This window comes from Mauremys mutica, chromosome 6, assembly GCF_020497125.1.
Source record: "Mauremys mutica isolate MM-2020 ecotype Southern chromosome 6, ASM2049712v1, whole genome shotgun sequence".
NCBI lineage: Eukaryota > Metazoa > Chordata > Testudines > Geoemydidae > Mauremys > Mauremys mutica.
Window position 1 is genome coordinate 24,997,835 of NC_059077.1, and position 26,484 is coordinate 25,024,318.

At 49.6% G+C, this 26,484-nt stretch overlaps 1 protein-coding gene and 1 long non-coding RNA gene across 2 annotated transcripts in view; one reads left to right on the forward strand and one right to left on the reverse strand.

Moving 5' to 3' along the window:
- Positions 1 to 26,484, reverse strand: part of CPLANE1 (ciliogenesis and planar polarity effector 1) — a 181,270-nt gene that overhangs the window by 90,372 nt on the left and 64,414 nt on the right. The window contains exons 23-25 of the mRNA XM_045020840.1: positions 11,788 to 11,949; positions 11,517 to 11,625; positions 1,173 to 1,479 (exon numbers count right to left, since the gene is read on the reverse strand). Of these exons, the coding sequence (XP_044876775.1) occupies positions 1,173 to 1,479; positions 11,517 to 11,625; positions 11,788 to 11,949 (578 nt within the window). The remainder of the gene's footprint in view (positions 1 to 1,172; positions 1,480 to 11,516; positions 11,626 to 11,787; positions 11,950 to 26,484) is intronic.
- Positions 1 to 26,484, forward strand: part of LOC123372618 — a 48,751-nt gene that overhangs the window by 14,678 nt on the left and 7,589 nt on the right. The window lies entirely within an intron of this gene.

Genomic DNA, 26,484 nt, shown 5'->3' on the forward strand with positions numbered 1-26,484 from the left:
ACCATCACTCAAAGAGGGTGGCAATGGTACCAGAGACTGAGTAGAAGCCCTGTATGATTCTCTGTGCTGTCTATTGGAGGACTTCTCTGCATGCTGCTTCATGTGCAGTACTGATGGCTCAGAACTATGGGGAAAAGACCTGTGGCAGGTCTGGTGGGGCTTTAAGCCTGGGGTCTTTGGCATAATTCAGAGTGCTAAAGGACCACAATTCAGAGGGATAGCGGGAACCCTCTCTGAAGCACAACTGTCCCAGAAAATAAAATAAAAATAACCAAACAACTACATAAAGAAAAGTGCTAATAAAATTAGCTAGATAAGAGTGGGAAGCTGAGAACAGCAGACAAACAAATGCTCAGAGGTGAGCCACAGGAACTGAGTGGCAATGGGTCCAAGCCTCCCTATATGCCCTTGTTTGGGAGCACAAGGAACAGCTCTGCACAGGTGTGGGCCCACGAACACTGCTTTTTGGTCTCTGCTTGAGTGTGCACTGGAATGTGCACATGCTACAGTGGAGCACCCCATATGGACATATACTTGAAAAGAAGTCCAATATTGTTGATTTTCACTGACATTGGGAAGACACAAGCTCCTGCATGGAGGAATCTCAGGGGACAGGGCAATATTTAGGCTACCTGGAATCTGCTATCAGTTGAGTTCTAAACCATGGGGCTGGAAAGACAGTGGGAGGTACTGGGACCTAGTGCCCTCGAGCAGCTGTCAGTGGGTCTGGTGGATTAGCAAGAGAGGAGCTTATAAACCAATATTCATCTGTGATTCCCTCACAAATAAAACTGTCTGCTGACTGGAGTGGTATGCGTGCATGCATAAAATGGATTATGGATTAAGAGCCTAATCTAATTATCACACAAAACAACTGTGTATGTGTAAGAGACAAGAAAGATTCAGGTTCAAAAGTAGTAGTCAGACAAATCCTCTTCACTTTTTAAAAAGTTCTCTCCCCTTCCAGAGTTCCTTGCACAGGCCGACCATCCCTCCCTGCCAGCACACCGACTGCCTGCCTCTGCAAGTTTGCCCTTTCCTTCGGTCTATATTTGTTAACTGTAACAAATGCATTAATAAAAAGAGACATGGTGAAACTGTACTGAAAAACAATGTGACAGTAGCTTTATGTTTTGTTTGACTGAGCTCCCAATTTGTTACTTTCTTAATACCTCTGAGGTGAAGGTGCTTGATTTCTTGTTTCTTCTGTAAGCAAAGCTTCAGAGAGTGTATCTGCTGTTTCAGCATCACTATATACTTGAGGATTTCCACAATCTGAGAGTGTACTTCTGCTTAGACTGGTCCCTAATGAGAATCTATCATAGCATTGTGCCTCATCATCTGGTGTCTCCTCTTCTGATGGCTCCCAGATACTCATTTCAATGGGACCTATGTTCCTTATTACACGTTTCAGCGCTTTCAGCCTCACTTTGTGGGTGGCTTGGATAACAACAGACATCATTTCTTCACTTTTGGATCCTAACCAAAGAAAAAAACAGAGGAGAGAAAGAGATGGGATTTTGAGTGTAGAGTCCATATATTTCACATTCTCTAAGATTAGCAGGACATAAATTAATCATATACAGTATATTCCAATTTATATCCAGAAGAATAAAGATGGAGTTATTTAGTATTTGGGACTCAATTTATGCAGTAAACCTTTAGAATAAGTTTTACTTAATTTCAACCTGTAAGTTTATAATGCTATAAAGAAATTTAGACTGTTTTGATTCATGTAGTTACTATTTATTTTCTATCTGAAGAAACACCATCACTTTCAAAATTGCACGTCTGCCAGAAAAACTTCTATCTACTACTGATACAAGTCACAATTAAGATTACTAGAACCTAAAGAGATTAGAAGAAAAATCTCAATTCTTCCCCATTCTCAAATTTGCTTATGCTATGACAGCAGTCTGTGGACAAATCAGTTTAACTATTTCCTCTACAGAAGCAGTCCATCAGACAGTTTTCCTGGTTGTGTTTCATATATTTGAGACAAATACTGTAAATTACTGTTCAAAATATACTCTCAAGAACAAGTTTTCAACACAGAACCCAAAATTGTACATGCAAAATATGATTGGCAGACACAAACAGGTACTTGTTTATGCAAAACAGCTAATATTCAAAATGATAAATGCATACAAAATATTCAATGCATACCAAAAATGAGTAATTGCATTTGAACTCCCATTCATTCTTGATAAGCTAATGAATTTACAATTTTTGTAAAATCTAATGAACATTAGCTATCAATGATGCAGTGAATTAGAGGTTAAGCATGCCACAAGGAACCAATTATAGTCCCAATTCTGATGCTGACTCACCGTGCGGCTTTAAATGAGAAAGTCACTTAACATTTCTGAATTTCTATAAAATAGAAATATAATAAATAATAACAACAACAACTTTTAAGTACCATCTCTTAGGGACATTAGTTAATGGTTGTACATTTAAAAATGTAAAGCAATGGTTAAGTGCCATCAAAGAAACCTTTTATGGCTTTGTAATTAAATGTATTTTGTATGCTGCCCTAAAATCACTCAATAATCAAATTTTAGGGATGGAATATGGCTCTGGAAGGGTATGGGGACTGGTACTAGAATAGACACCAAAAGATATCATCACCTATTAACTTATACAAAATTAGCAGATGGTCTAAGTCCAGTTCCTAGTACACTGGATCCACACCAAAAAACAAAAGGTTGAGTTGTCTCAACTATAGAGACCAAGACTCAAATAATCATATTTAATTAATCTTTCAGCCATAGTGGGTATGCATGAGCATCATGCATGTGAGTTCGGAAATATTTAGTAAGCAGTGTCCATTGGTCTGTGCATCTGGAGTTGTTCTCCTCATGCTCTGAAATGACGGTGTAAGGGAAAATGTGGACCAACGCCTCTTCAGTTCCTTCTACTATGAATGCAGTCATGATCCACAGCAATGGGACTAGAGGATGGGTAGTGGCATGGGCAGCAGGTGAAGATTCCCCTGGGGGAGACTAGCTCCCTGTCCTGCCTCTTCTGCCCGCAGCCCTGCCCACACTTTACCCCCGCTCCATGCCCCATGCCACCGCTCTCCGTGTTCCTCCTCTCCTCCACCCGCTGCCTCGCGAGACCTCCACCACTCCCCATGTCCCTCCTCTCCTCCACCCCCACACTCTGCCACATGCGAGGCCCAGACAGGGGAGGGGGGGTAGAGTGAAGGAAAGGAGGGACTCACCAGGCAGCGGCGGGCACCTCGGGGAAGGGGCAGAGTAGGGACAGGAAGACGCGAAGCACAGCCGAGGCCACCATGACCCAGGCGTCCTGCAGTGGAGCGGTGGCGGTTGTGCCAGGGAAGGCTTAACTTCCCCTGGCCTATTATACCAGCCGCATATGGGTAGTGGAATAAAGATAATGACCATACATCTCAAATAGCCTCAGTTACAGATAAGTAATCTTCATTTAGTCTTCGAGTGAGGGTCCCTCCCTATGTGTATTCCACACATGGGAGATTAGTAAGCAGCAGTCAAAGTGACGTGAGGGGATGGATGGTATGGTTATCTCTAATATTGCCATCCCCACAGCTGTTTTTGCAGTAGTAGTCTGCAATATATAAAGGTGTGGATGCGGTTATTGCGGGCTCCCCAACCTAACAGGGATGCGTCCATAATGACGGTAACTGTCCAGAGAGGGAGTGAGAAAGGGGTATACCTGACAAGGATTTGTTCGGTACAGTAGGGAAGTCAGTAACTTGGCCAGAACTGTCACCATGAGGTTCATGGAAGGACAGCTTGCGGAATATACCAATTGCAGCCAAGCTTGAAGGCAACAAAAATGGAGTCTTGAAAATGGGGTGACATAGATGCACAAGACCATATGACCTAGGAGCAGAGGTAACATAAGCTGGTACAGTGTACCGACAAAAGCCAGTACACAGCCAACCATACTGGCAGGGAGCAGCTTCCCCAGGCCGGCAATTTAAAAGGGCCCTGGGCTCCAGCAGCGGCTGGAACCCCTGGCCCTTTAAATCGCTGCCAGAGCCCTGGGGTAGCAGCGGCGGCCGGGAGCCCCAGAGCTCCCGCGGCAACTTAAAGGGCCAGTACCCCGGGGCTCCTGGGCCCTGCCGCAGCTACCACTACCATGGGGCTGTGGCAGTGATTTAAAGGGCCCAGGGCTCCTGGCTGCCACTCTGCCTGAGACCCCGCCTTTTCCAGTTTAGTCCCCACCCCCCCCAGCTCAGGACCCCGGCCCTGCATACTGGTAAGTCCCTTATGTTACTTTCACCCCTGCCTAGGAGAGACAGATATGTCTTGACTGGCACTCAAGGGTTGCTTGTGACATGAACTATGATTTTTTTCATAGTCTGGAACCTGTCCTTGGGCAGGTAAGCTCTTGCAATGATAGAATTTAAGCGGCCCCGATTAAATCCAGAGATTACGTGGGGGTGAGAACAGATTTTTCTGTTTATGCTGACTGCCAGTGAAGAGAAGAGATGTAGCATACTGGAAGTCGACACCGAAGCTTCCTGGTGGGATTTGGCACCCTTGACACCCTCGAGATAGAAGAAGACAGTAAGACCACAACTGCTACTACCAAGAATATCTTGGTAAAGACTCTGGAGGCAGTCGCTATTCTGAAGGGGAGTATTCTGTACTGAAAATGGCCAGAGACTATCATGAATCTGAGAAAGCATCTGTGGGTGGGATGAATGTCTACATGAAAGCAAGTGTCCTCCTTATTGAGAGCTGTGAACCACATGCTCTTTTCTAAAGATGGAATTATCACTGCCAACGTGACCATTCAAAATCTGAGTTTGTGAATGAAGCAGTTGAGATGGCAGAGATCAAGGATTGGTCTCCAACCACCTTTCTTTTTGGGCATAAGAAAGCAGGTTGAGTAAAACCCTCTTTTCTTGGTAGTAAGGAAGGCCGTGCTATCCTTCTTGCTGCAGTAAGGAGTTCACCTCATGTGAGACTACTCTGATGAGAGTGGTGAGAATGAGGGTTTTGGAGGAGGTATGGATGCAAACTATTATCTAGTCAGAGTAGAGGACATTCAGCAACCATGTGACCATTGTTATCGCACTTCCGGAGTTGAAAAAGAGTGCTAGACAACTCCCAAATAGTGTATGGGAGTCGGAAGGTGTTGGGCTTAGTGCTTCATGGCTCTCAAGCTCCCATAAAAAATAAGTTCTTGGGGATTGAGATGCCAAGCCTGTTGCAGATAGCATAAGGAAATGGGACTTTTGAACCCTCTGTCTCTTACATGTTGGTTCATAGGGCCTCTGATGGAAGAACTACTGAGTAGTTTATTTAGATTTGGCCTATGGGCAATGAAACGTCCTCTTAGGGGCAGGCATGTATATCCTGAGCGAGTGCAGGGTGGTATCCTTCAGGATATGGAGGAACTTGTCAGTCTTCTGATTGAAAAGGTGCAATTCATCGAAGGGGAAGTCCTCGATGGTATTCTGGATCTCCCTACGGAACCTTGATGCATGAAGCCATGACTCCTTGTACATGATGATGTCAGTAACCATAGCTATAGAGAAGGTATCAGTGGCATCTACTGCAGATTGGAGGGCAATCCTCACTATCAGTTTGCCCTCACCAATCAGAACTTGAAAAAAACCTCTGTCACGTTGCGAAAGGCTGTCAATAAATGACACAAACTTGGCATAGATAAGGAAATCTTATTTAGCTGGTAGTACCTGGTAATTGCCTATCCTGTGCTGGAGGCTGGATGATAGGTAATAGGTAATAAAGGTAATAATTGGAGATATACCAATCTCCTAGAGCTGGAAGGGACCTTGAAAGGTCATCGAGTCCAGCCCCCTGCCTTCACTAGCAGGACCAATTTTTGCCCCAGATCCCTAAGTGGCCCCCTCAAGGATTGAACTCACAACCCTGGGTTTAGCAGGCCAATGCTCAAACCACTGAGCTATCCCTCCCCCTAAAGACCTTCCTTCCCAGCAGATCTAGGTGTTTGCCCTCTGTCAGCAGGAGTAGACCAGGGATGTTGCTGACTAGCCCTTTCAGAAGCAGCATGGATCACCAATGAATTGAGATTGGGATGAAAAAACAAAAATTCCACATCCTTGGCTGGCACATAACGCTTCTCCGCCCTTTTGGGGGTAGGTACAGGGGTGTGCCAAACTGTTCTAGTTGGTTCCAGTATGGCTTCATTAATGGGGAGAGCTGTTCTGTTGGGTCCAAAAACATGCAGTATGTCTAGGAGTTTGTGCTGGGAGTCCTGGATCTTCTCAAGGGGATCTGAAGCTCTGCAGCAACTCTGTGGAGAAGATTCTAGAATTGCCTGAAGTCACTGTCCAGTTATGACAAAGCAGTCTTGCTGGTTCTGATGGAGCTGCCGGATCTGGAGCATAATATTCCTTTTTCTCTGTCAGATCTGGGAGCAGATCTGAGTGTCCCCATAGAGGGGAGGTAAGGGGTGACTTCCTGGCAGATTGGATCGACTCTGCAGAGGTCCCAAGCCTCCCAATATGTTCAGTAGCAGAGGCTGACAGGTGGTTGCAAAGGCCCTCATGTCATGCGGTACCAGCGGCTCCAAGTTAGATGAGGTGGAGGCTGGTCTCAAACCTGTGTGGGACTTTTGGGCAGTGAAAGATACGTAGAGCAGTGCAATTGGACTGGATGTTTATTCTATATATGAGAGGGGTGATAAGCTCCGTCAAGCAGTCAATTCTCTCAGAGGTGACATTATCTCCCTGGAAACAGAGGGGCCTGATCAAGATGGGGATTCCACAGCCAGAAGAGCAAAAATACCCTGTAGGGTATTCATATTTCCCCAGTATGAGAGGAGTTCAGCCTGTCTGGGTCACTGGAGTTGGTGAGGAGGGTAGTATCTGAAGTCAGTGATGATCAGACTTTCTTGGTGCTGATGGTTCCCAGGGTTTGGGAGGAGCTGGGGATGACGGTACCAATGGAACATGGTCTGGTACCAACAGAGCCCAATGCTTATGGGCTTTCTTCTCATGCCTCTGAGACTTAGAACATACCAAATCCTCATGAGCCAAGCTGGAAGGCTTGCTTACAGCTGAGTCCAACATCTTTGACGTGGACTTTGAGAAAGACTTAGTCTCATGCTCATCTGTGGGGGTAGAGTCTCCCACACTAAAGAGAGACTTCACAGCAGCAGGTGATATACATGTCTTACGAACTTCACAACAAGCAACTACCTGCCTCTATCAGGACACACTCCACACGAGCGCTCTCAACCTCCTTTGCATTCCTCAATAATGTTCCCATAACATAGATGTATGCAGGGCTGCCACATGGGCATCCTCTGATACATTCGCCCAACATTATGCCATCTTGCAGGATTCTTCGATGGATACATTCTTGGTCCTATCCTCGGCAATAACAGCCGCTCTGAAGCCCCAACCCTCCAGCTAGGGGTACTCCTTTATAGTCACCTACAATGAAGCACCCATAGGGATGTCACTCGAAGAAGAGAGGGTTACTAACCTTGTGCAGTAACTGAGGTTCTTTGAGACGTTTGTCCCCATAGGTATTCCACTACCCCTCTCCTCCCCTTTGCTTCGGAGCATAACATTTGGGCTCTGCGGCAGAGAAGGAACTGAGGGCAGTCGGACTGCACAGCGCTATTTATACCACCCACGCACAGCACAGGGGCGGGGAGGTACACATGTGCAGTCTGACGGGCATTGCTATTGAAAATCTCTTGGAAGGAGCGCAAGTAAACATAAGTGCACAACATCTGGAGTGTATGCCATATGCCTTGCCTCTATTACAAGCATGGCAACAACAATGGGGAGACGGGACTATATAAAATAAGAGAGGTATAGGGGAATATATCGTAGATAGTATTGGTGCTGGAGCTGGAGTTTTAAACTGATATTGTGAGGTTACAAAGGAAAATGTCAGCTTTGGGTAAGATTTTGGGCTATACAGACACATGACAAAATTTTGGTGCATTATCAGAATAAGGAATAAGAAGTGTGGAACTTCAATTGATACAAGCCCAAGCCTTGAAAATGTTTCTAAATGTAAATCTATTTTGTGTGTCTGAAATTGACAATAAAACTGTACTAGCAATATGATGTGTACAAATGCAAACTTCTGGGATACAATACATAGAGAGAATGGTTAATCTGTTAAGTAATGGGCAATGGCCTTCTGAGTGGTTCAAAGATCCTCATATACGGAATCAACGAATTGCAGGATGGAAGAAATATATGGAATTTAACTGGGATCAAGCCACTCTGAGGGGAGAGTGGAAAGGCAGAATGCTGTTACACAACACAGGGAAGCAAAGAAAAGCAGCAATGGCTTGGGTGTTGCCAAAAATTATTGAAGAAGAGTTATAGCAAATAGAAATAAGTGGGACACACTTGATTCAAGAAGAAGGGGATTATAAATTAGTAGAATTAATGAAATATTGTGAAGAGTGGGGACAAAGTAAATGGGTGTGCCCACAACTAACTTGGTCCCTAGAGGGATTTGAACCATTCAAGCGGACAATAAACCATGCAATATTTAGCCTCTAATGGCACAAGAGTGTTTGATTTAGGCATTGTGTGTATTTCTGTGGTAGCCACTGAAAAACATGTATTTTGAGGAAGTATGACAGAAAAAGGCCCAACTGAGTCATGTAAATGTAATGTAACGCAGGTCATTATTAATGGGATTATTTACCGAGGTCCTCTATTTTAAAAAAAAGGAAATTGTTTGGGAACCAAAAGATGTGGATGGTCCTTTGATTTGGGGATATATTGGGAACAATGGGAAAAACTGACTGATGAAAGTGAAAAAAATCAGGCAATATGCAAAAGATGTATCTAAGTCTGCTCAGCTGGGAAAAATAAACATTTTGATCCACAATGGTCAAATATTAAAGTTGGGGAAAGGAGGAGAAGAATTGGCAATTTCTCATTGGTGTGATGTTTTTAAAGGATGGTCTCCCAGTGTCACAAGCTCTTCTAAATTTAATGCTACATCCTATTATCATAATACTTGCATTAGATTTTGTTAACTTTTATTATGCTATGTTTATACTGCCAAATAAGAAAGCGAAAAGAAGTTTTGGAGCAAGTGACATATAAAATTTAATTGCTTGCGAAATTATGAAGTGATACAATAATTAATGGCATTAATCATGATTCAAGAGGGAGGAATGTTGGGAGATACACATTGTGATTCATATATCCATGTAATATGCTATAGGTCATTGAGGCCTGGTATGAATGACGTGTGCTTGACATGAATACGTGCACTGCAAGTTGGCAACCAAAGCAAGAACTTAAGGTCAAGAACTATTAGAACTATTTGTGCAAAAACCATCTTGTTATGTTCAGAGAAAAATACAGAGAATCAGCAGAAAAGAAAACACCCCCAGCTGGACTGATATAAAACTGTATAAGAATTGGAGGAAATGGCATACTTGGATCATGGCAGCCCGCCCAGGATTGTCTCTTTGGAATTGTGTGGGTGAAAGGCCTAGTAAACAAAGGTGAAGAACTGATGACGTGACAGAATGGACTATAAATGGTTGCCTATGATTTCTGCAAATCAGAGTTGTTTATTTATCCAGAGACCTGTTTGGATATAGATGTGGTTTTCGCCGGCTCCCCGCATCTTATGACTGGAAGGCATCTCGACTGGCCATTGGGACCATTCTGACCTTTGGACTCTGGTATAATATGTTTGGGGTGTAAAGGGTGGAGTAAGGTTTGTTTTGTAATCAATAAAGAGCATTTAGAGTATTATATACCTACACTGTGTCCGGTATCTGGCTGCTCCCCATCCCGTAGGGAAACCTCTATTGTGGGTCTAACACTGGTAACAGCACAGGGTCTGATCTGGATGTTGGCAGTAATGGCAGTGGATGCCTGTTTTTTTGTTTATATGTCAGAACCAAGATGAGAACAAACGGATCCTTACTCCTGCATGCCATACTCTCCTGCAGGGACCTATGTTCTTAGGGCTCATGTGCTAGGACATACCTGACTTGGAAGGAGTCTCAGATGGATATTCTATCTTCAGGACAGATTTAGAGGAGGATCCGTGTCTGAGATTGTGAGAGTGCCCCTTATTCTCAGAAAAAATCTTGGAAATTGTAGCTTCAGTTCCTGAGTTTAAGCATAGAGTTGCGCTGCCCTCTGATTGAGACCAATGCACAGAGGAGTCTCCCCAACCTGGATCTGACTGGAGTCTTATGGCTTTCTTCATTAGGTGTTTTCTAAGTCTGAGTTCTCGACCCTTACATGTTCAGGGAGAGAAAGAATGGCTGATGCTACACTTAGCAGAGACATAAGCTTTGCCAAGACAGTCAAGGCAACGTTGGTGTGCGCTGCTCAATCAAAAGGAGCAGGGGCATGAAACACAATTCTTAATACCCAAGACTCTGAGCACAGTCCCCGTCCTCAGGTGAGAACTTCCCCAAGACAGGAAGAGAACTAACTAAGCTACACTATACTAAGTTCCAACGGCTATACATCTAAGAGTGAAATACTAAAATACTAATAATTATTTAAAATTTATATATTTAAAGACTGAAGCAATGATAGAAGAAGTTGTGGACAGAAGATTCCAACTTAGGCCATGAGGCACCAAGAAAGAACTGGAGAGGCATCAGTCTGCACTGCTTATACTTATACTCTCATTTCAGAGCACGAGGAATACAACTGCATATGTGCAGAGCAATGAACACTGCTTACTAAAACTCTCTGAACTAAGGTGCATGCTTCACATGTGTACCCACGTGTGGAATACACGTAGGGACCATCACTCAAAGAAAAACACTAAGTTTAAATTAGATACTTTTAAAGGATGGATAGTGAACTTGAGTTCTAAATATGAAATAAGGCAAGCATGTGGTCCTTCATCTGAAGTAATATCTTTTGCTGTTATTTTTGTAAGGACGATTCTTAAAAACAACCAACAAAGAAATTTGAAAGTGGCAGAGTTTATATGCAGTACTGTAAAAATTGATTTAACTATTCTGCTATCATACCAAAAAGGTTTTGTGGGCTTTTTTTTTTTTAAACATCACAGAATAATGGAATAGTACTTTCCTTCTACTGTTCTTATGCAGCACTTTTCAATTCATGATATCTGAAAGTGTTTATAAATATAAAATAAGGAGATGAATACTGATAGCCCAATGATCACGTACACAAAATGAGCAACCATTAACTCAATGATAGCTGAAACAACCTTGGTAGAATTTTCAAAAGAATTCAGTGTTTGGCTAACACTGCTCCCACTGAAGTTGATAGGAGTTTTACCATTGACTTCAGCAGGAGAAAAGTTAATCCAACACTGAGCTCTTTTGAAAATCCCACCCTTGAACTTGATTTGTTGACAAGAACACTACAGTTTTCATTTCAAAAGCACTGTATCGGTAGCTACTACCTAGACAAAAGGCAATAATTCAATGTCTCATCTAAAGGATAGAAATGTTACCAGTATTACTGTTCATAAGACAAACTTAAAAGCAATGAAGTAATTGAGCCCATTTTTTACTCCCTGAGGAAGAATGAACATTACCTCTGACAATACAGTGTCTAAGTCGCTGCTGAAGAGCATGATATTTATCCCTTAGTGGAACTCTTACATCTTCAGAATTAGGAAATGCTTTCACCAAAATTTCTGCCACCTGTACAAAATATATCAGTTTCAGGGTTAATTTTGATGGAAAAATAAGTTATAGCAAAACTCCCAACAAAACTTATATTATTCAGAGCTCTAAAAATAACATTTGAAACGAAGCCAAAACCCTGTCATTCTCAATATCTTTTGTGGTTTTAGCTTCTTTTACCTTTCTGATTGGTGGTAATTCTCCAACAAGGCTCAGAATTATATCTTGAACAAGTTCTTCAACATTCATAAACCTAGCAAAAGGGAGCATTCGACAAGCCCATTCCACTGCATTGAGACAATGCTCAACTATACAGGCATCATACTCAGCCTTCTTGCAGTCCTAAAAAAGAAATGGTCAGACAAAAATTAATTGATATATATATGAAAAATTCCAGCTAGACTATATATTTATTGGCAATTTTCATGCTTTCATGCCAATGTACACCGAGAAGACTAGAAGCAGCTAACTTAATGGCCCAAAGATAGCAGTTTGTGCTAGCAAGCTGAAAACCATCGACTGTCTTGCATTCAAAATCCAAAAATCTGTTATAGTTTTGGAGATAACTTTTTGGCTCTCTGCTGGAGAGAGCCTTGAGTCACTCTGCAGCAAATCCTGCACGATGAGTTGGATTGGTATTAACCAGTTCAAAAATACAGTATATGATTCATGCACGATTGGTAGTACCAGAACAGAAAATACTTTGGCAAACTTTCCTAGTTGCTTGTAACTTCTACTTTCTGAGACAAGATGCTATAGTAAATAACTGGAAGGCAACTAAAATGGATCAGTTTTGTTCTGAAGCAGCCAGTATCTTCTGCCTCACTAGGGCCCCTTGCACAAAGTAGAGATATTCTAGTTATATTTACTATTGTATATAAATTATCTTTTTAACTTTAACTTTTGTTTTCTTGTGCACAGAACATCTTGGCCTCATTTATAATATGGAAATGATCTACTCCTGCTAACAAAGATCACAAAATATTCAGGTTGCTCCCAGTCCCAAGAGACTTACACTAAGTCAATATGTAACCCAGATCTCACACTGTAGCGGGGTGGACCCCTGCTCCTGCCTTGAAGGGTTAAAACCAGCCCTGGGAGGGGGCTGTAGCTGGAGAAAACAGCTTTTAGGCTGGGCTGATTGGGGGAAGTGGCTGTAGCTGGGGCCATTCCTCAAACAGACTCAGCTGGCCCTATAAAGGCAGAGAAGCCAGGAGCCCAGACGGTCTCTCTCTAGCTATAGAGGGAGATGGGCCTGGCTGCAGGGAGCTGGAAACAGGGTACCTGAGTGAAGCAGGGCTGGGGAAAGGCAGAGAAGCTGGGGAGCTCCAGCCTGGAAAGTCCCAGGCTGTGGCCTAGCAGAAGGCCAAGGGGTACTAGGGGTTGCAGAGGGCAGCCCAGGGGTAGGCCAAGGCAGCAGGTCCAAAGCCAACCTTGCCAGTGATGAGTAGGCTGATACTGCAGTCTGCCCCAGGGCATGGGGCTAGACAATGACTGGCAGTAGCCATATACTGAGGCAAGGTGGGATAGTGAGTGGGGGTTCCCTGGGGAGGGGAGACCCTGATAGAAAGGGGTTACTACCATGGGGGGTAGCACCCCAGATAAAGGGGCACCGGGTCCTGGGAAGGACATGGGGGCCAGAGGACAGGCGGATCACCGGCCTGCAGAGGGCGCTCCAGAGCTGAATCGAGCTAATTCCCAGAAATCACGAGCAGGAGGTGCCACAGGGGTGAGTCCGCTCGTCTACACACACCAAAGACAACGCTTGTAGCCAATCCTATAGTAAACTAACTAAGGATTTATTAACTAGGAAAAAGAAATTAGAGAGTTATTTACAGGTTAAAGAACGCAACACATATACACAAATGAGTTACAGCCTATGGTTCCAAAAAGTGACAGAGCTGTAGTAAATCATCAGCACTAAATATCTTTTAGGGCTAACCCAGGTTGACCCTGGGGATCTCTGCTTCTGTTTTGTAGTTTCAGCCCTGTGAGAATCCAAACAGCCAAAGAGACAAAGTTTCTCCTTGTCAGGTATTTTTATCCCCTCCACTCCAGAGTCCAAACTGATGAGATAAGCTCAGGAGTAGGTCTCTCCTTCCTGGAGGGAGTTAGCAATGCAATCAACTCGGTGTCTGTCCTTTGATGCTATACAATTCCTTATTTGCCTTCAATCGGCTATCTTAATTAATGCTTCTTTTCCTGTTTGGTAAGAAGTATACAATGCAAACACTCAATACACCTCTACCCTGATATAACACTGTCCTCGGGAGCCAAAAAATCTGACCGCGTTATAGGTGAAACTTGCTTTTATCCGCCGGAGTGCGCAGCCCCACCCTCCCGGAGCGCTGCTTTACCGCGTTATATCCGAATTCGTGTTATATCGGGTTGCGTTATATAGGGGTAGAGGTGTATACGTTTATACATAGGCTTTAGAGCAGTGGTTCCCAAACTGGGGATGTTACAGGAGGTTCTCAGGAAAAAATTCCCTAATGGTGGACAGAGCTGTCCCTATAGACCTCGGGCAGCATGAGGCCAGCAGCCTGGAGCCCCCCGCCTTCCAAGAGCTAAGCAGATCAAAGCAAACATATCTATCACACTGAGGAGATTTAAACTTCAAGACTCCTTATAAGAAATGGAAAGGGAGATGGATATTTTTTGCTGTTTTTAAAATTAAATAGGCAGCTAGTATTGTTCTTCATAATAATTTTAAAAACAAGTTTAAGCTTTGTTGTAATGTGTGTTGTTTGCCTGGACTGCTCAAGATCTGAATGCTTGTGTAAGAGGAACAATTTGAGTTGGCTTCTTAAATACCTTCATGCTGTTTCAGATCTGATACTCCTTGATGAAACATAGGAGCCCTATCTTATAACAGGCTTATTCAAAGTAATTCAAGCTACAAAAGTGAGATCTTGGAAGAGTGTTGCCATTTTCATAATGTAATAATACTGTAAGGATTAATAATAATAAATAGTGTGTAATAAGCATGTCATAAAAACAAATTTTATATTTCCAAGATCACTGCTTTTATATTTCATATTCAGGTAAAGGAGGAAATCCCTGGAAATATTCACTTTTAGGAGGGGGTTCGTGAGACTTGATATTTTAGTGAAAAGGGTTCACAGGTTGTTAAAGTTTGGGCACCTCTGCTTTAGAGCTTATAAGATCAATATATGCAGCATCCTACAAGCATTTCATACAGACTAAACACATTCTTATCAACTTAACATCTAGTATCTATTTTGATAATGCACACAGGTAAGCAAGACTGGTTTCCAGCTATGCATTTGTAAGTGTTCAGTCAGGCCTGAGGCCTTGGCATGAGCTGGCACCTGGTCTGCCAGCATCACAGACACCTTTTAGAAAATGTACTGTAACAGGATGGGTGAAGATCAAGTGATTGGTAACAGACACTGATAGCTGCTAAGTCCACCCATAGGGAACAAAAGGATAGTAGTGAAATCTTTTAAGAAAAATGTCCAAAATGACAGGGATGCTAGTATCCTGATGATATCTACGCCGTTGGCATCAGACAGTAAACTTTTTTCATTTTGCTGTGCGGCACTTCCTTCTGGAATTCTTCCTGCTGGGTTTGTTTTTTCATGTGTGGATGCTGGGTAGTGTTGGTGGCCTGTGATATACAGAAGGTCAGACTAGATCTGGTGGTCCCTTCCGGCCTCACACTCTGAGACTTAGTTATTGTTAATAATAGATTGTTCTGCTTCCCAGAATGTGTTTTCTAGGTTAGTCATCCACCCAAATAGCAGGCTGTGAAGTGGAGAGATGCCAGATTGGGATGTTTGATCTTGCCTCTGTCCTGCGGCCAACAGGTCCAAGAAGAGCTGGATATGGACGCACGGGCATGCTGATATCTGTAGAATGCTTGGAAACTACAACTGTCTGCACCATCCAGGAGCAATCAGGATCACCAACACTCCTTTCCTCTTGCTCAATCTTCCTCAGAACCTGAGCTAAAAGCAGAATGGGTGGGAAGGCATATGTCATTTGCCCCAATCATGAAACTAGAAATGTGGCGCCTTTGGAGCCCTGACCTTGAGCCCCCCGGAACAGTCATTTGGGCATTTTTTGTTCTCTTGAGACACAAAGAGGCTCCAAAGTGGGAACCCCCACTGCTGAAATAACTTCTGAATAATACCAGCGCAGTGTCACATAGATTCTACTTGTGGTTCTTCAAGTGCCTGCTGAAGCTGTGGGCTAACATGTTGCGTATACCTTGAAGCTGTTACTGCCAAGAGGATGATCTGGGATGTGAATATGCCAGTTCTAGAGATTGACCCCCTATTCAAAGCGGGGTGAGCTTTGCTCCTCTTTGTTTGTAGATGTAGTTTGTACATGCTATCATGTTGTCATGCATGACTTGGACAGGAGGAATCATTTGCAAGCCTCATGTACTGCCTGTAGCTCCAGGAGGTTTATGTGCAATGTGGATTCTTGGAGCAAGAGGGGGGGTTCACGTGCCTTGTGCCATGTTCATCCAGTTGGGTTCCCTAACCTAGCAATGAGGCATCTGCAATCAGTCTTTCTGTGGCTGGAGGAGTGACAGATATACTTCGTCCTGATTCTCCCACCAGCAGAGAGAAGCCCACACTTTGTGTTTGTGTGTGAGACTACTTTGCCCAGGCTGTGCTTGAGCGGCACATAAACTGTTCCAAGCCTAAAGACATCAAAAGTGAAGTCTCACGAAGGAGGTCACATAAGTACATGAAGCCATGTGACCCAAAAGGATGACATGGATGTGACCAGCCGAACCTGAATGATGAGATGCTTTATGGATTGGAACAGAGATAGGCAAGCTTTGGCTCAACAGCCCAGGGTCGCTCCAATAAAATCAATTCTGTGAGTTTGAACAGAGCCCCACTCTACAGATTTCCAGGAGAGGAACATCTCATAGTGAGGCTACCAACGCAGACTGGGCTCTCGTCAACTGGCCACCAACATCTTGTGTGGTAGGAGTCACCATTAATTCATAACACAGCAAAATGCAGCCCAAAATTTGGAAAGTCACCTTTGGGATTAAAAAGTACCAGGAACAGAACCCCTTGTTCCTGTACTCAAGAGGAACTTCTTCCACCGCACCCAGCTGTAGTAAACCCTTTACCTCCTGCACAAGGAGACTCTTGTGAGAGGGGTCCCTGAAGAGGGAGGGGAAGGAAGGTGGGAAGGGGAGAGAAAGGAACTGGAGGGACCCTGCGGTCTGAAGTTATAGCGGTCCACGCCGGGAGGAAAGGGGAAAGGTGGTCAGAGAACATTGGGAAATATGGATCCAGGGAATACTCTAGTAGGTCGCTCTCGGGCACACCCTCAAAATGACTGTTTGGCCCTCTGCTTATTATGGGTCACACCCGACTGGGCTGAGGGTGGAGGCGGGTGGCTTGGGCGGCGCTTGTAACCCTTGGCTCGTTTATGGGGCTGGTCCTGCTGAGGCTGGCTCCCCTAGCCCTGAGGCTGCTGCGGTTTGAACCGCTTACGCGCCGAGGCTGGGACGTAGAGACCCAAGGTTTTCAGAGTGGTACGGGAGTCCTTGAGGCCATGCAACTTGCTGTCTGTTTGCTCCGCAAATAGGGCCCTACTGTCCAAGGGCAGAACCTGTAATGACTGCTGGGTCTCGGTGGACAACCCACAGAGGAGCAGCCAAGAGACTCGCCGCATAGAGATAGCGGAAGCCATGGTGCGGGCAGCAGCATCTGACATTTCCTGGAGGGCCATCCTGGCTGCAGTCATGCCTCACTGAGGATCACTCAGAACTACTTCTTGGAAGCCTCGGGGAGTGATCCTTCGAACTTGGCCATGGCTTGCCACTATTAAAGTCATATCGGCCAAGGAGGGCTTGGTGGTTGGCCACTCTCAGCTGAAAGATGAATAAACCTTTGAGGGTGACCCCAGGTTGACCTTGCCTCTCCTTCTGGTTAACTGTCTCAACCACAAGGGAATTGGAGGCTGGGTGGGAGTATAAGTACTCATGCCCTTTGGTTGGCACAAAGTACTTGTGTTCGTCCCTTTTAGAGATAGGGGCCAGGGGAGAGGGGATCTGGCACAGGGCCTTAGTGATCTTGGAAACCCCTTCATGAAGGGGTAGAGCGACCCTGGCAGGAGTTGAGGAACTGAGGTTGTCAAACAGAGGCCAAGGGCTCCTTTGATTTCTCTGCCTGAAGCCCCAGGTTAGAAGCAACCCTCTTCAAAAGTTCCTGGTGCGCTTTGGCATCATCCTAAGGGACTGGGTCAGGGGGCCCCCAGGATAGCCTCATCCGGCAACGATGAGGACCATGCCGGTGGTCCAAAAGCTTCCTCCCCTGGGTCCTTCTGGACCCACAGGGTCCTACTCCTTGAAGCCTCAAGTACCGGAGGAGGACGGGATACCGAGGCCGCTGGCCTCTCCAAGGCTCCTGACACTGATCGGGCAGCCCAAGAAGGTTGGGTGAACCCTCAAGGGTTCCACGGATACCATGGTGCCAGGGGACAGGTTTTGGTGCCGATAATGTAGTCAGCACCGCTGGTATCTGGGCCTGTCCCACAGTCAGGGAACCTCGCTCCAAGCCAGCTGAGTCCTGTTTGGAGACTAATGAAAAGTTTAGAACTACTAACTATATACAACTATATTAAAGGTTTTCAAAGTTCACAAGAACAGAAAACGAAACGACATTAGCCAAAGCAGCAGACGTTCCAGCACCATCACTGGTGGCAAGAAGGAACTAAGGGTGTGGGAAGCCGGCAGTGCCCTTTATACCACGCCATGTGGGCGCTACTCCAGGGGGTGCCAAAGCCGGTCCCCTACGGATACTGCTGAGGGAAAAACTTCCAGCACCAGTTCATGTGGTGAGGACACACACTTAATATGGAATGGACATGAGCAAACACTCAAAGAAGAATCTCCTGTGTGCAGGATGCACATCTATATGCAAATAAATGTGCTTCAAATGGAGAGATGTGTACCAATTGCCTTTGTTTAAAAAAAAAAAAAAAGAGGGAATTATGGAGGTCAGGGCAATCATCCTGAACATTAAGCTTAGGATAAAGATGTTCATCCATCTGAGATTCAGAATGGGTCTTCATCCTCCTCTTTGGGGAGCAGTGAGGAAGCTTTTCAAGTAAAGTCATTTTCCCTTCTGTTGAGGAGGTTCTATTGCCCGCAGATGCAACAATGAATCTACCTCTTAACAAAGCATTCTTTTGTGAGGGGGTATGTGATGGGCCTGGTGCCCCAGCGCCCCCTTGTGGCAGGGGCGGGCTGGGGGCCTAGCGCTGCACCACTCGCTTGTCCTTTGGTCTGCCCCTGGTAGCCGGCGTATTACGGCCTAGCGGCCGGAGTCCACAAGCACCCCCTGCGGGGCGGGGTAGCGCGGCCTAGCGGCCAGAGTCCATAAACACCCCCTGCGGGGTGGGGTAGCGCGGCCTAGCGGCCGGAGTCCACAAGCGCCCTCTTCGGGCGGGGTAGCACGGCCTAGCGGCCGGAGTCCGCAAGCGCCCTCTTCAGGGCGGGTTAGCGCGGCCTAGCGGCCGGAGTCCATACACGCCCCCTCGGGGCGGGGTAGCGCGGCCTAGCGGCCGGAGTCCATAAACACCCCTTCGGGGTGGGGTAGCGCGGCCTAGCGGCCGGAGTCCACAAGCGCCCCCTTCGGGGCGGGGTAGCGCGGCCTCGCGGCCGGAGTCCATAACCCCCCCCTTCGGGGTGGGATAGCGCGGCCTAACGGCCGGAGTCCACAAGTGCCCCCCTCGGGGCGGGGTAGCGCGGCCTAGCGGCCGGAGTCCACAAGCGCCCACTTCGGGGCGGGGTAGCGCGGCCTAGCGGCCGGAGTCCACAAGCGCCCACTTCGGGGCGGGGTAGCGCGGCCTAGCAGCCTGAGTCCATAAACACCCCCTGCGGGGTGGGGTAGCACGAGGTGGGGTAGGGGGACTCGGGCCCTCCCTCTCCACCGAGCCCCGACCCAGGGCCCTGTTTGTGGCAAGTTCTCCTTGCCGCCCGCTCGGCGGGGATCCGTCCGCAACACACCGAGCGGTACTGCAGCTTTAAGGCTGTCAGTCACTACAATGCCCCTGGGTCACTTCCTACCCTGTCTAGCCGGACGCTTGCGTTGTGGGAGCGGCTCCCCCGTAGGTCTGTCACTGCCGGCGTCCCTCCCCGGGGGCTCCGGGTCGGCCCCTGCTCGGCTGGCGCCCCGGTCTGAGCTCCTGGGCTCTTCCTCTGCAGGAGCTGATGGTCTGTGTCCTTCTCCCCCGGTGGCCAGCCCAGACTGAGCAGACCTGCAGGCTTTTGTACTGGTCTGCCAGTTGGAGCATGCCCAGCAGAACTTCCTGGGCGTGGCCTCCTCTGCTAGTAAAGAAGGGTTAACCCCTGCTGTACCAGTGCGGGGCTGTCCTGCCCCGTCACACACCCTCCCCCTTAAGACAGCCGTCGAGACCGGCTGACCCTGGACTCCCGCCTCCCCTTCCTCCTCCCCGATGCGGGAGAAGAAGTCCGCGTTCCCATGGGCCTTGCCCGGCCGATGTGACACGCGGAAGGCGTAGGGTTGGAGGGACAGGTACCACCGCATGATCCGGTTATTTGTCTCCTTCATATTATTGATCCATCGGAGGGGCGCGTGATCAGTCACTAAGAAAAAGGGGTTCCCCAATAGGTAGTACCGTAGTGCCTCAACCGCCCACTTTACTGCCAAGGCCTCGCGTTCTATGGTGGAGTACCGGGTTTCGCGGGGGAACAGCTTGCGGCTGAGGTACAAGACCGGGTGTTCTTCTTCCCCTACCTCCTGTGACAGTACGGCCCCCAGTCCCACCCCCGAGGCATCTGTCTGTAGGATAAAGGGTTTTGAAAAATCCGGTTGGACTAGTACCGGTTCCCGGGTTAATTGTTCCCTCAGGGCGCGAAAGGCCTTTTCACAACCCTCCGTCCAATGTACTTTCTGGGGTTGTGAACTGCGTGTCAATTCCGTTAGTGGGGCCGCGAGTGTGGCGAAGTTAGGCACAAACCGCCGATAGTACCCGGCCAGCCCCAAGAACTGTCGGACTTGCCGCTTGGTTGTGGGCGTGCCTCCACCTTATCTACGAGGGGACGGATCTGACCCCGCCCAACCGTGTAGCCCAGGTAAGTCACCTCCTTCTGGCCCAGGTGACATTTCGCCGGGTTCGCGGTGAGGCCGGCTTCACCTAATGCCTGTAGAACTTCAGTCAGGTGTTGTAGATGTTCCTCCCAAGTGCTACTGTAGACGACAATGTCATCGATGTACGCCGCGGCGTATTCGTTGTGGGCGTTCAGCACCTGGTTCATGAGTCGCTGGAAGGTCGCCGCGGCCCCGTGCAATCCGAACGGCATCATCGTAAACTGGTAGAGTCCGAACGGCGTTGGAAATGCTGTCTTTTCTCGTGAGGCCGGTGTCAACGGGATCTGCCAATATCCCTTCGTCAAGTCCAGGGTGGAGAGGAACTCGGCTTTTCCTAGCCGCTCTAGCAGCTCGTCCACCCGGGGCATGGGATAGGCATCAAACCGTGAAATTGCATTTACCTTGCGGAAGTCGATGCAAAACCTGACTGTTCCGTCTGGCTTGGGGACCAATACTATGGGACTCCGCCATTCACTCCGCGACTCCTCCACCACCCCTAAGGCTAGCATCAGCCCGAGCTCCTCCTTCACTGTCTCCCAGATCTTCCTGGGGAGCGGGCGGTGTGTGTCCCGCACTTTATGTCCTGGAATGGTAGCGATGTGGTGGTTTGCTAACGTGGTTCGCCCGGGTCGCGTCGACAAAACCACGGGGAACGCCGCCACCAGTCGTTCTACCTGGTCCCGCTGGGTTGGGGTAAGCTCGTGGCCTATGTCCGCCATCCCGGCTGCCTCGGGCTCTCCCACCAGCGGCCCCAATTCCGGTTCTGGCGGGTATGGGGCTATCAGCAGGCCCTCTCGGTCCCTCCAGGCCTTAAGGAGGTTCACATGGTAGACCTGGGTATCCCTCCTTCGTCCGGACAACCGCACCTCATAATCGACCGGCCCAATCCGCCTGACCACTTCAAAGGGGCCCTGCCACTTGGCTAGCAGCTTGGACTCCGAGGAAGGAAGTAGCAAGAGGACCCGATCCCCCGGCCCGAAAGTTCGCACCTTGGCCCCCTTGTTATACTGAGCCTCCTGAGTCTGCTGAGCTCTCACCAGATTTTCGCGGGCCAAGGCCCCTAGCTCCCGGAGACGTTCCCGCAGATGGAGGATATACTGCACCGATCCCCTAACACGGGTCTCCTGCTCTTCCCAGGTTTCCCTTAGGAGATCGAGGATACCCCTAGGCTTCCTCCCGTAGAGGAGTTCAAAAGGGGAGAACCCCGTAGACGCCTGGGGTACCTCTCGCACCGCGAAGAGGAGTGCGGGGAGTAGTTTATCCCAGTGTCGTGGGTCGTCCTCTACAAACTTTCTCAGCATGGCCTTCAAAGTGCCGTTGAACCGCTCGACCAAGCCATCCGTCTGGGGGTGGTAGACGGAGGTCTTTAGTGCCCGGATGTTCAGCAGCCTGCACAGCTCTGCCATCAACCTAGAGGTCACGTTCGTTCCTTGATCCGTTAATATCTCCCTCGGGATACCTACCCGAGCGAAGATTTGTAATAGTTCGTTAGCAATGACCGGTGCCGTGGTGGACCTCAATGGCACCGCTTCGGGATAGCGGGTGGCATAATCGACCACCACCATGATGTACTTATAACCTGTGCCGCTCTTTTCCAGGGGTCCCACGAGATCTAGGCCTATCCGGTCAAAAGGCGTCCCCACCACGGGCAAGGGTACGAGGGGGGCCCTTGGTACACCTTTTGGGCCGGCTCTCTGGCATTCTGGGCCGGAGGCGCAATAGTCTCGTACCTCTGCGTGGATGCCCGGCCAAAAGAACCTCTGAGCCACCCTTTGCAACGTCTTCTCCCTGCCTAGGTGTCCGGCCCACGGCACCGAATGTGCCAGACGGAGCAAGTCCCGCCGGAACCGCCGCGGGACTAATAGCTGGCGTAGTTCTTCTTTTGTCTGTGGTTCGGGTACCACCCGATAGAGTAAGTCCCGCTGGATCTCAAATCGGGGCCCTTGTGGCTGGCGGTGGGGCGGGTCGTCCTCCCCTGGTGGGCTAGTCGCCTGTTCCCAAGCCCGGCTGAGAGTGGCATCCCCTCGTTGCTCCTCGAGGAAGTCGGTGTCCACCTCTAGCCAGCCCGGGCCCTCTGTTGTCGGCGCTTCGGTAGGGACCTGGCTCCTTACCCCTCTCCCGGAGCTCCCCGAGGGTCCCTCTAGGGGGTCCTCTGCCGTTGGCTGGCCTAGAAATCCCGGTCGTCTAGCCCGTTTCCCCGTTCTCCTCCCTGGCGGCGTAGCCCCTTCCCTCAAGAGGCTTGTGAAGCCTGGCCAGTCACGCCCTAAAACCACAGGGTAAGCCAACTTAGGAGCCACCCCCACTAGACACCGCGCCCGGTGTTGGGCCGCCTCCAGCTGTACCCAGACAGTGGGGTAAGGCTTCACATCCCCATGGATGCACTGTAGCTGGATGGGGGCCCCGGCAGGGCCGGTGGGCTTGATCAGCCCCTCCCGAATAACCGTCTGGCTACACCCGGAGTCCACTAAGGCCCAGGCAGACGTCCCATCCACCTTCACCGGCAGAACAATTTTCCCCGGCTCCCAAGCCCGGGCCCGGTGACCCGCCGTCAACACCTGCCCATAATTGCAATCCATGTACGGGCACTCCCTCCTGAAGTGCCCTACCTGACCGCACTCGTAGCAGCGGTCCCGTCTCCCTTCTTCGGTAGGGTTGTGGCGGGGGCTGCAAGGCCTTGCGGGGGCCTCCTCCGAGCGTCGTGGGATATCGTCTCGGGGTGTCGCCCTAGGGCCCCGGGTTACTGGTACTTCGGGGGGCAGATGGGGAAGCCGCCGAGGGTCCCCCCCGTCCCCCTTACGTGGTCCCTGGGCCTGTCCTGGGTTCCGTCTACTGGGCTCTCCCCCCCTGGGGTTGGTCTTCACGTCCCCATCTGCCGCCTGGTAGTCCTCCATCAGGGAAATCGCGTCCGCGAGGGTCTTGGGGCGGTGTCGCTGCACCCATTCCTTCCCTCCCGGGGGCAGGGCTTGAAGGAACTGTTCTAAGGCTACCATCTCAGCCACTTGAGTGCCCGTCCGCCCTTCCGGCTCCAGCCACCTCCAACAGAGGTCCCGGATTCGCTGGGCCACGGCCCGCGGCCGGGCCCCTGGCGTGTATCGTTCCCGGCGGAGTCGCTGGCGGTAGGTCTCAGGGCTGATGCCAACTTCGTCTAAGATGGCGGCCTTAACCTTCGGGTAGTCCAGTGCATCTTGGGGGCCCAAGTTCCGGTACGCTGCTTGGGCTGGGCCCGTCAGGTAGGGTGCCAGTATCGTGGCCCAATGAGCGAGGGGCCACTGCAGGGCGGTCGCGACCCTTTCAAAGGTCACGAGGAAGGCCTCGGGGTCATCTCCCGGCCCCATCTTAGCTAGGCGCACGGGTAATCTCCCGAGATCCTCGCCGGGGTTGCCCCCGACGGTCCCTAGAGGCGTACCCGGTGTCGGGCCGATTAGCGCCGCCATCTGTTGAACCAGCCGCTCCTGGTTCGCCTGTTGCTGGGCTGTCAGTTCCCGGATCAGCTGCTGCTGCTGTTCCTGTCGCTGGGCGGCTTGTGCCTGCTGCTGGGCCGCCAGCTGCTGGAGCAGCTGCGCTTGCTGCTGCTGCTGTTGCGCCATCTGCTGCTGCTGATTCTCCAGCAGCCACTGCAAAAGTTTCTCGGGGTCCATCTTGGGCCCTGCGGCCTTATCTCAGGCCTGTTCAAGTCCCTGGTCAGGTACCAATTGTGATGGGCCTGGTGCCCCAGCGCCCCCTTGTGGCAGGGGCGGGCTGGGGGCCTAGCGCTGCACCACTCGCTTGTCCTTTGGTCTGCCCCTGGTAGCCGGCGTATTACGGCCTAGCGGCCGGAGTCCACAAGCACCCCCTGCGGGGCGGGGTAGCGCGGCCTAGCGGCCAGAGTCCATAAACACCCCCTGCGGGGTGGGGTAGCGCGGCCTAGCGGCCGGAGTCCACAAGCGCCCTCTTCGGGCGGGGTAGCACGGCCTAGCGGCCGGAGTCCGCAAGCGCCCTCTTCAGGGCGGGTTAGCGCGGCCTAGCGGCCGGAGTCCATACACGCCCCCTCGGGGCGGGGTAGCGCGGCCTAGCGGCCGGAGTCCATAAACACCCCTTCGGGGTGGGGTAGCGCGGCCTAGCGGCCGGAGTCCACAAGCGCCCCCTTCGGGGCGGGGTAGCGCGGCCTCGCGGCCGGAGTCCATAACCCCCCCCTTCGGGGTGGGATAGCGCGGCCTAACGGCCGGAGTCCACAAGTGCCCCCCTCGGGGCGGGGTAGCGCGGCCTAGCGGCCGGAGTCCACAAGCGCCCACTTCGGGGCGGGGTAGCGCGGCCTAGCGGCCGGAGTCCACAAGCGCCCACTTCGGGGCGGGGTAGCGCGGCCTAGCAGCCTGAGTCCATAAACACCCCCTGCGGGGTGGGGTAGCACGAGGTGGGGTAGGGGGACTCGGGCCCTCCCTCTCCACCGAGCCCCGACCCAGGGCCCTGTTTGTGGCAAGTTCTCCTTGCCGCCCGCTCGGCGGGGATCCGTCCGCAACACGCCGAGCGGTACTGCAGCTTTAAGGCTGTCAGTCACTACAATGCCCCTGGGTCACTTCCTACCCTGTCTAGCCGGACGCTTGCGTTGTGGGAGCGGCTCCCCCGTAGGTCTGTCACTGCCGGCGTCCCTCCCCGGGGGCTCCGGGTCGGCCCCTGCTCGGCTGGCGCCCCGGTCTGAGCTCCTGGGCTCTTCCTCTGCAGGAGCTGACGGTCTGTGTCCTTCTCCCCCGGTGGCCAGCCCAGACTGAGCAGACCTGCAGGCTTTTGTACTGGTCTGCCAGTTGGAGCATGCCCAGCAGAACTTCCTGGGCGTGGCCTCCTCTGCTAGTAAAGAAGGGTTAACCCCTGCTGTACCAGTGCGGGGCTGTCCTGCCCCGTCACAGGGTACCTAAAGAGGGACGGAGGGGAGGGGAGCTTGAAGGGGCAGAGAAAATAATTCCATGGTGTAACCACTAGTGATAATTTCCAGAACCCATTTGTCTGTTAAGATGTCAGGCTTGTGAAAAGTAGGCTAGGCAGCCACCAAATTGGGTATGTTGGATATAGCAGAGGGATTGAATCACAGTTCTCTAAGGGCCTATCAAATGTGTTTTCTGGTGGGATGCTGGGGTTGGAAGGATGACAGGATTGGGGACGGGGTGTGTGTTATGCTTGCTACTCTGCACCCTCTGTTGCTTCCTGGGTGGCTCATAACCCCTCTAATGATAAAGGACTGAGGAGCTGATCATTGCTTGTGGGGCTGAGATCTGTGGTGTTTCATCATTGGCACTGGAGCGTAGATACTCAGTGAGCAGAGGGTTGCCGTTGAGTCCTTTAAGTAACATAATGACTCTTGTCTTTTCACTAAAAGAATTGTTTCCTTCAAAGCTCAGATCCTTCGCCATGGATTAGACTTCTCTGGGGAAATCCAGAGGACTGGAGCCAGAAGGCCAGACATACAATCATAGAAGTCGCCACCAAGCGGGAGGCTGTCCACACTGCATTGACTAAGGCCTGGAGGGACAATCTGGCTAGCAATTTACCCTCCTCAATGAGTGCTTTGAATTGGAGCCTATCCTCTTGTGAATTCCACTAACTTAGTACAATTAATAAAATCATATTTTGACATTAATACTTGACAGTTTGCAATGCAGAATGGTTAGCTGTAAAAATTTTTCTCTCCTGAAGAGAGCTAAACATTTAGTTTCCTTATTGGAGGTGGTGGATCTAGGCTGTTGTCTGCCTCTTTCAGTGACAGTTTGAACTACTAATTAATTAAGAACAAGGT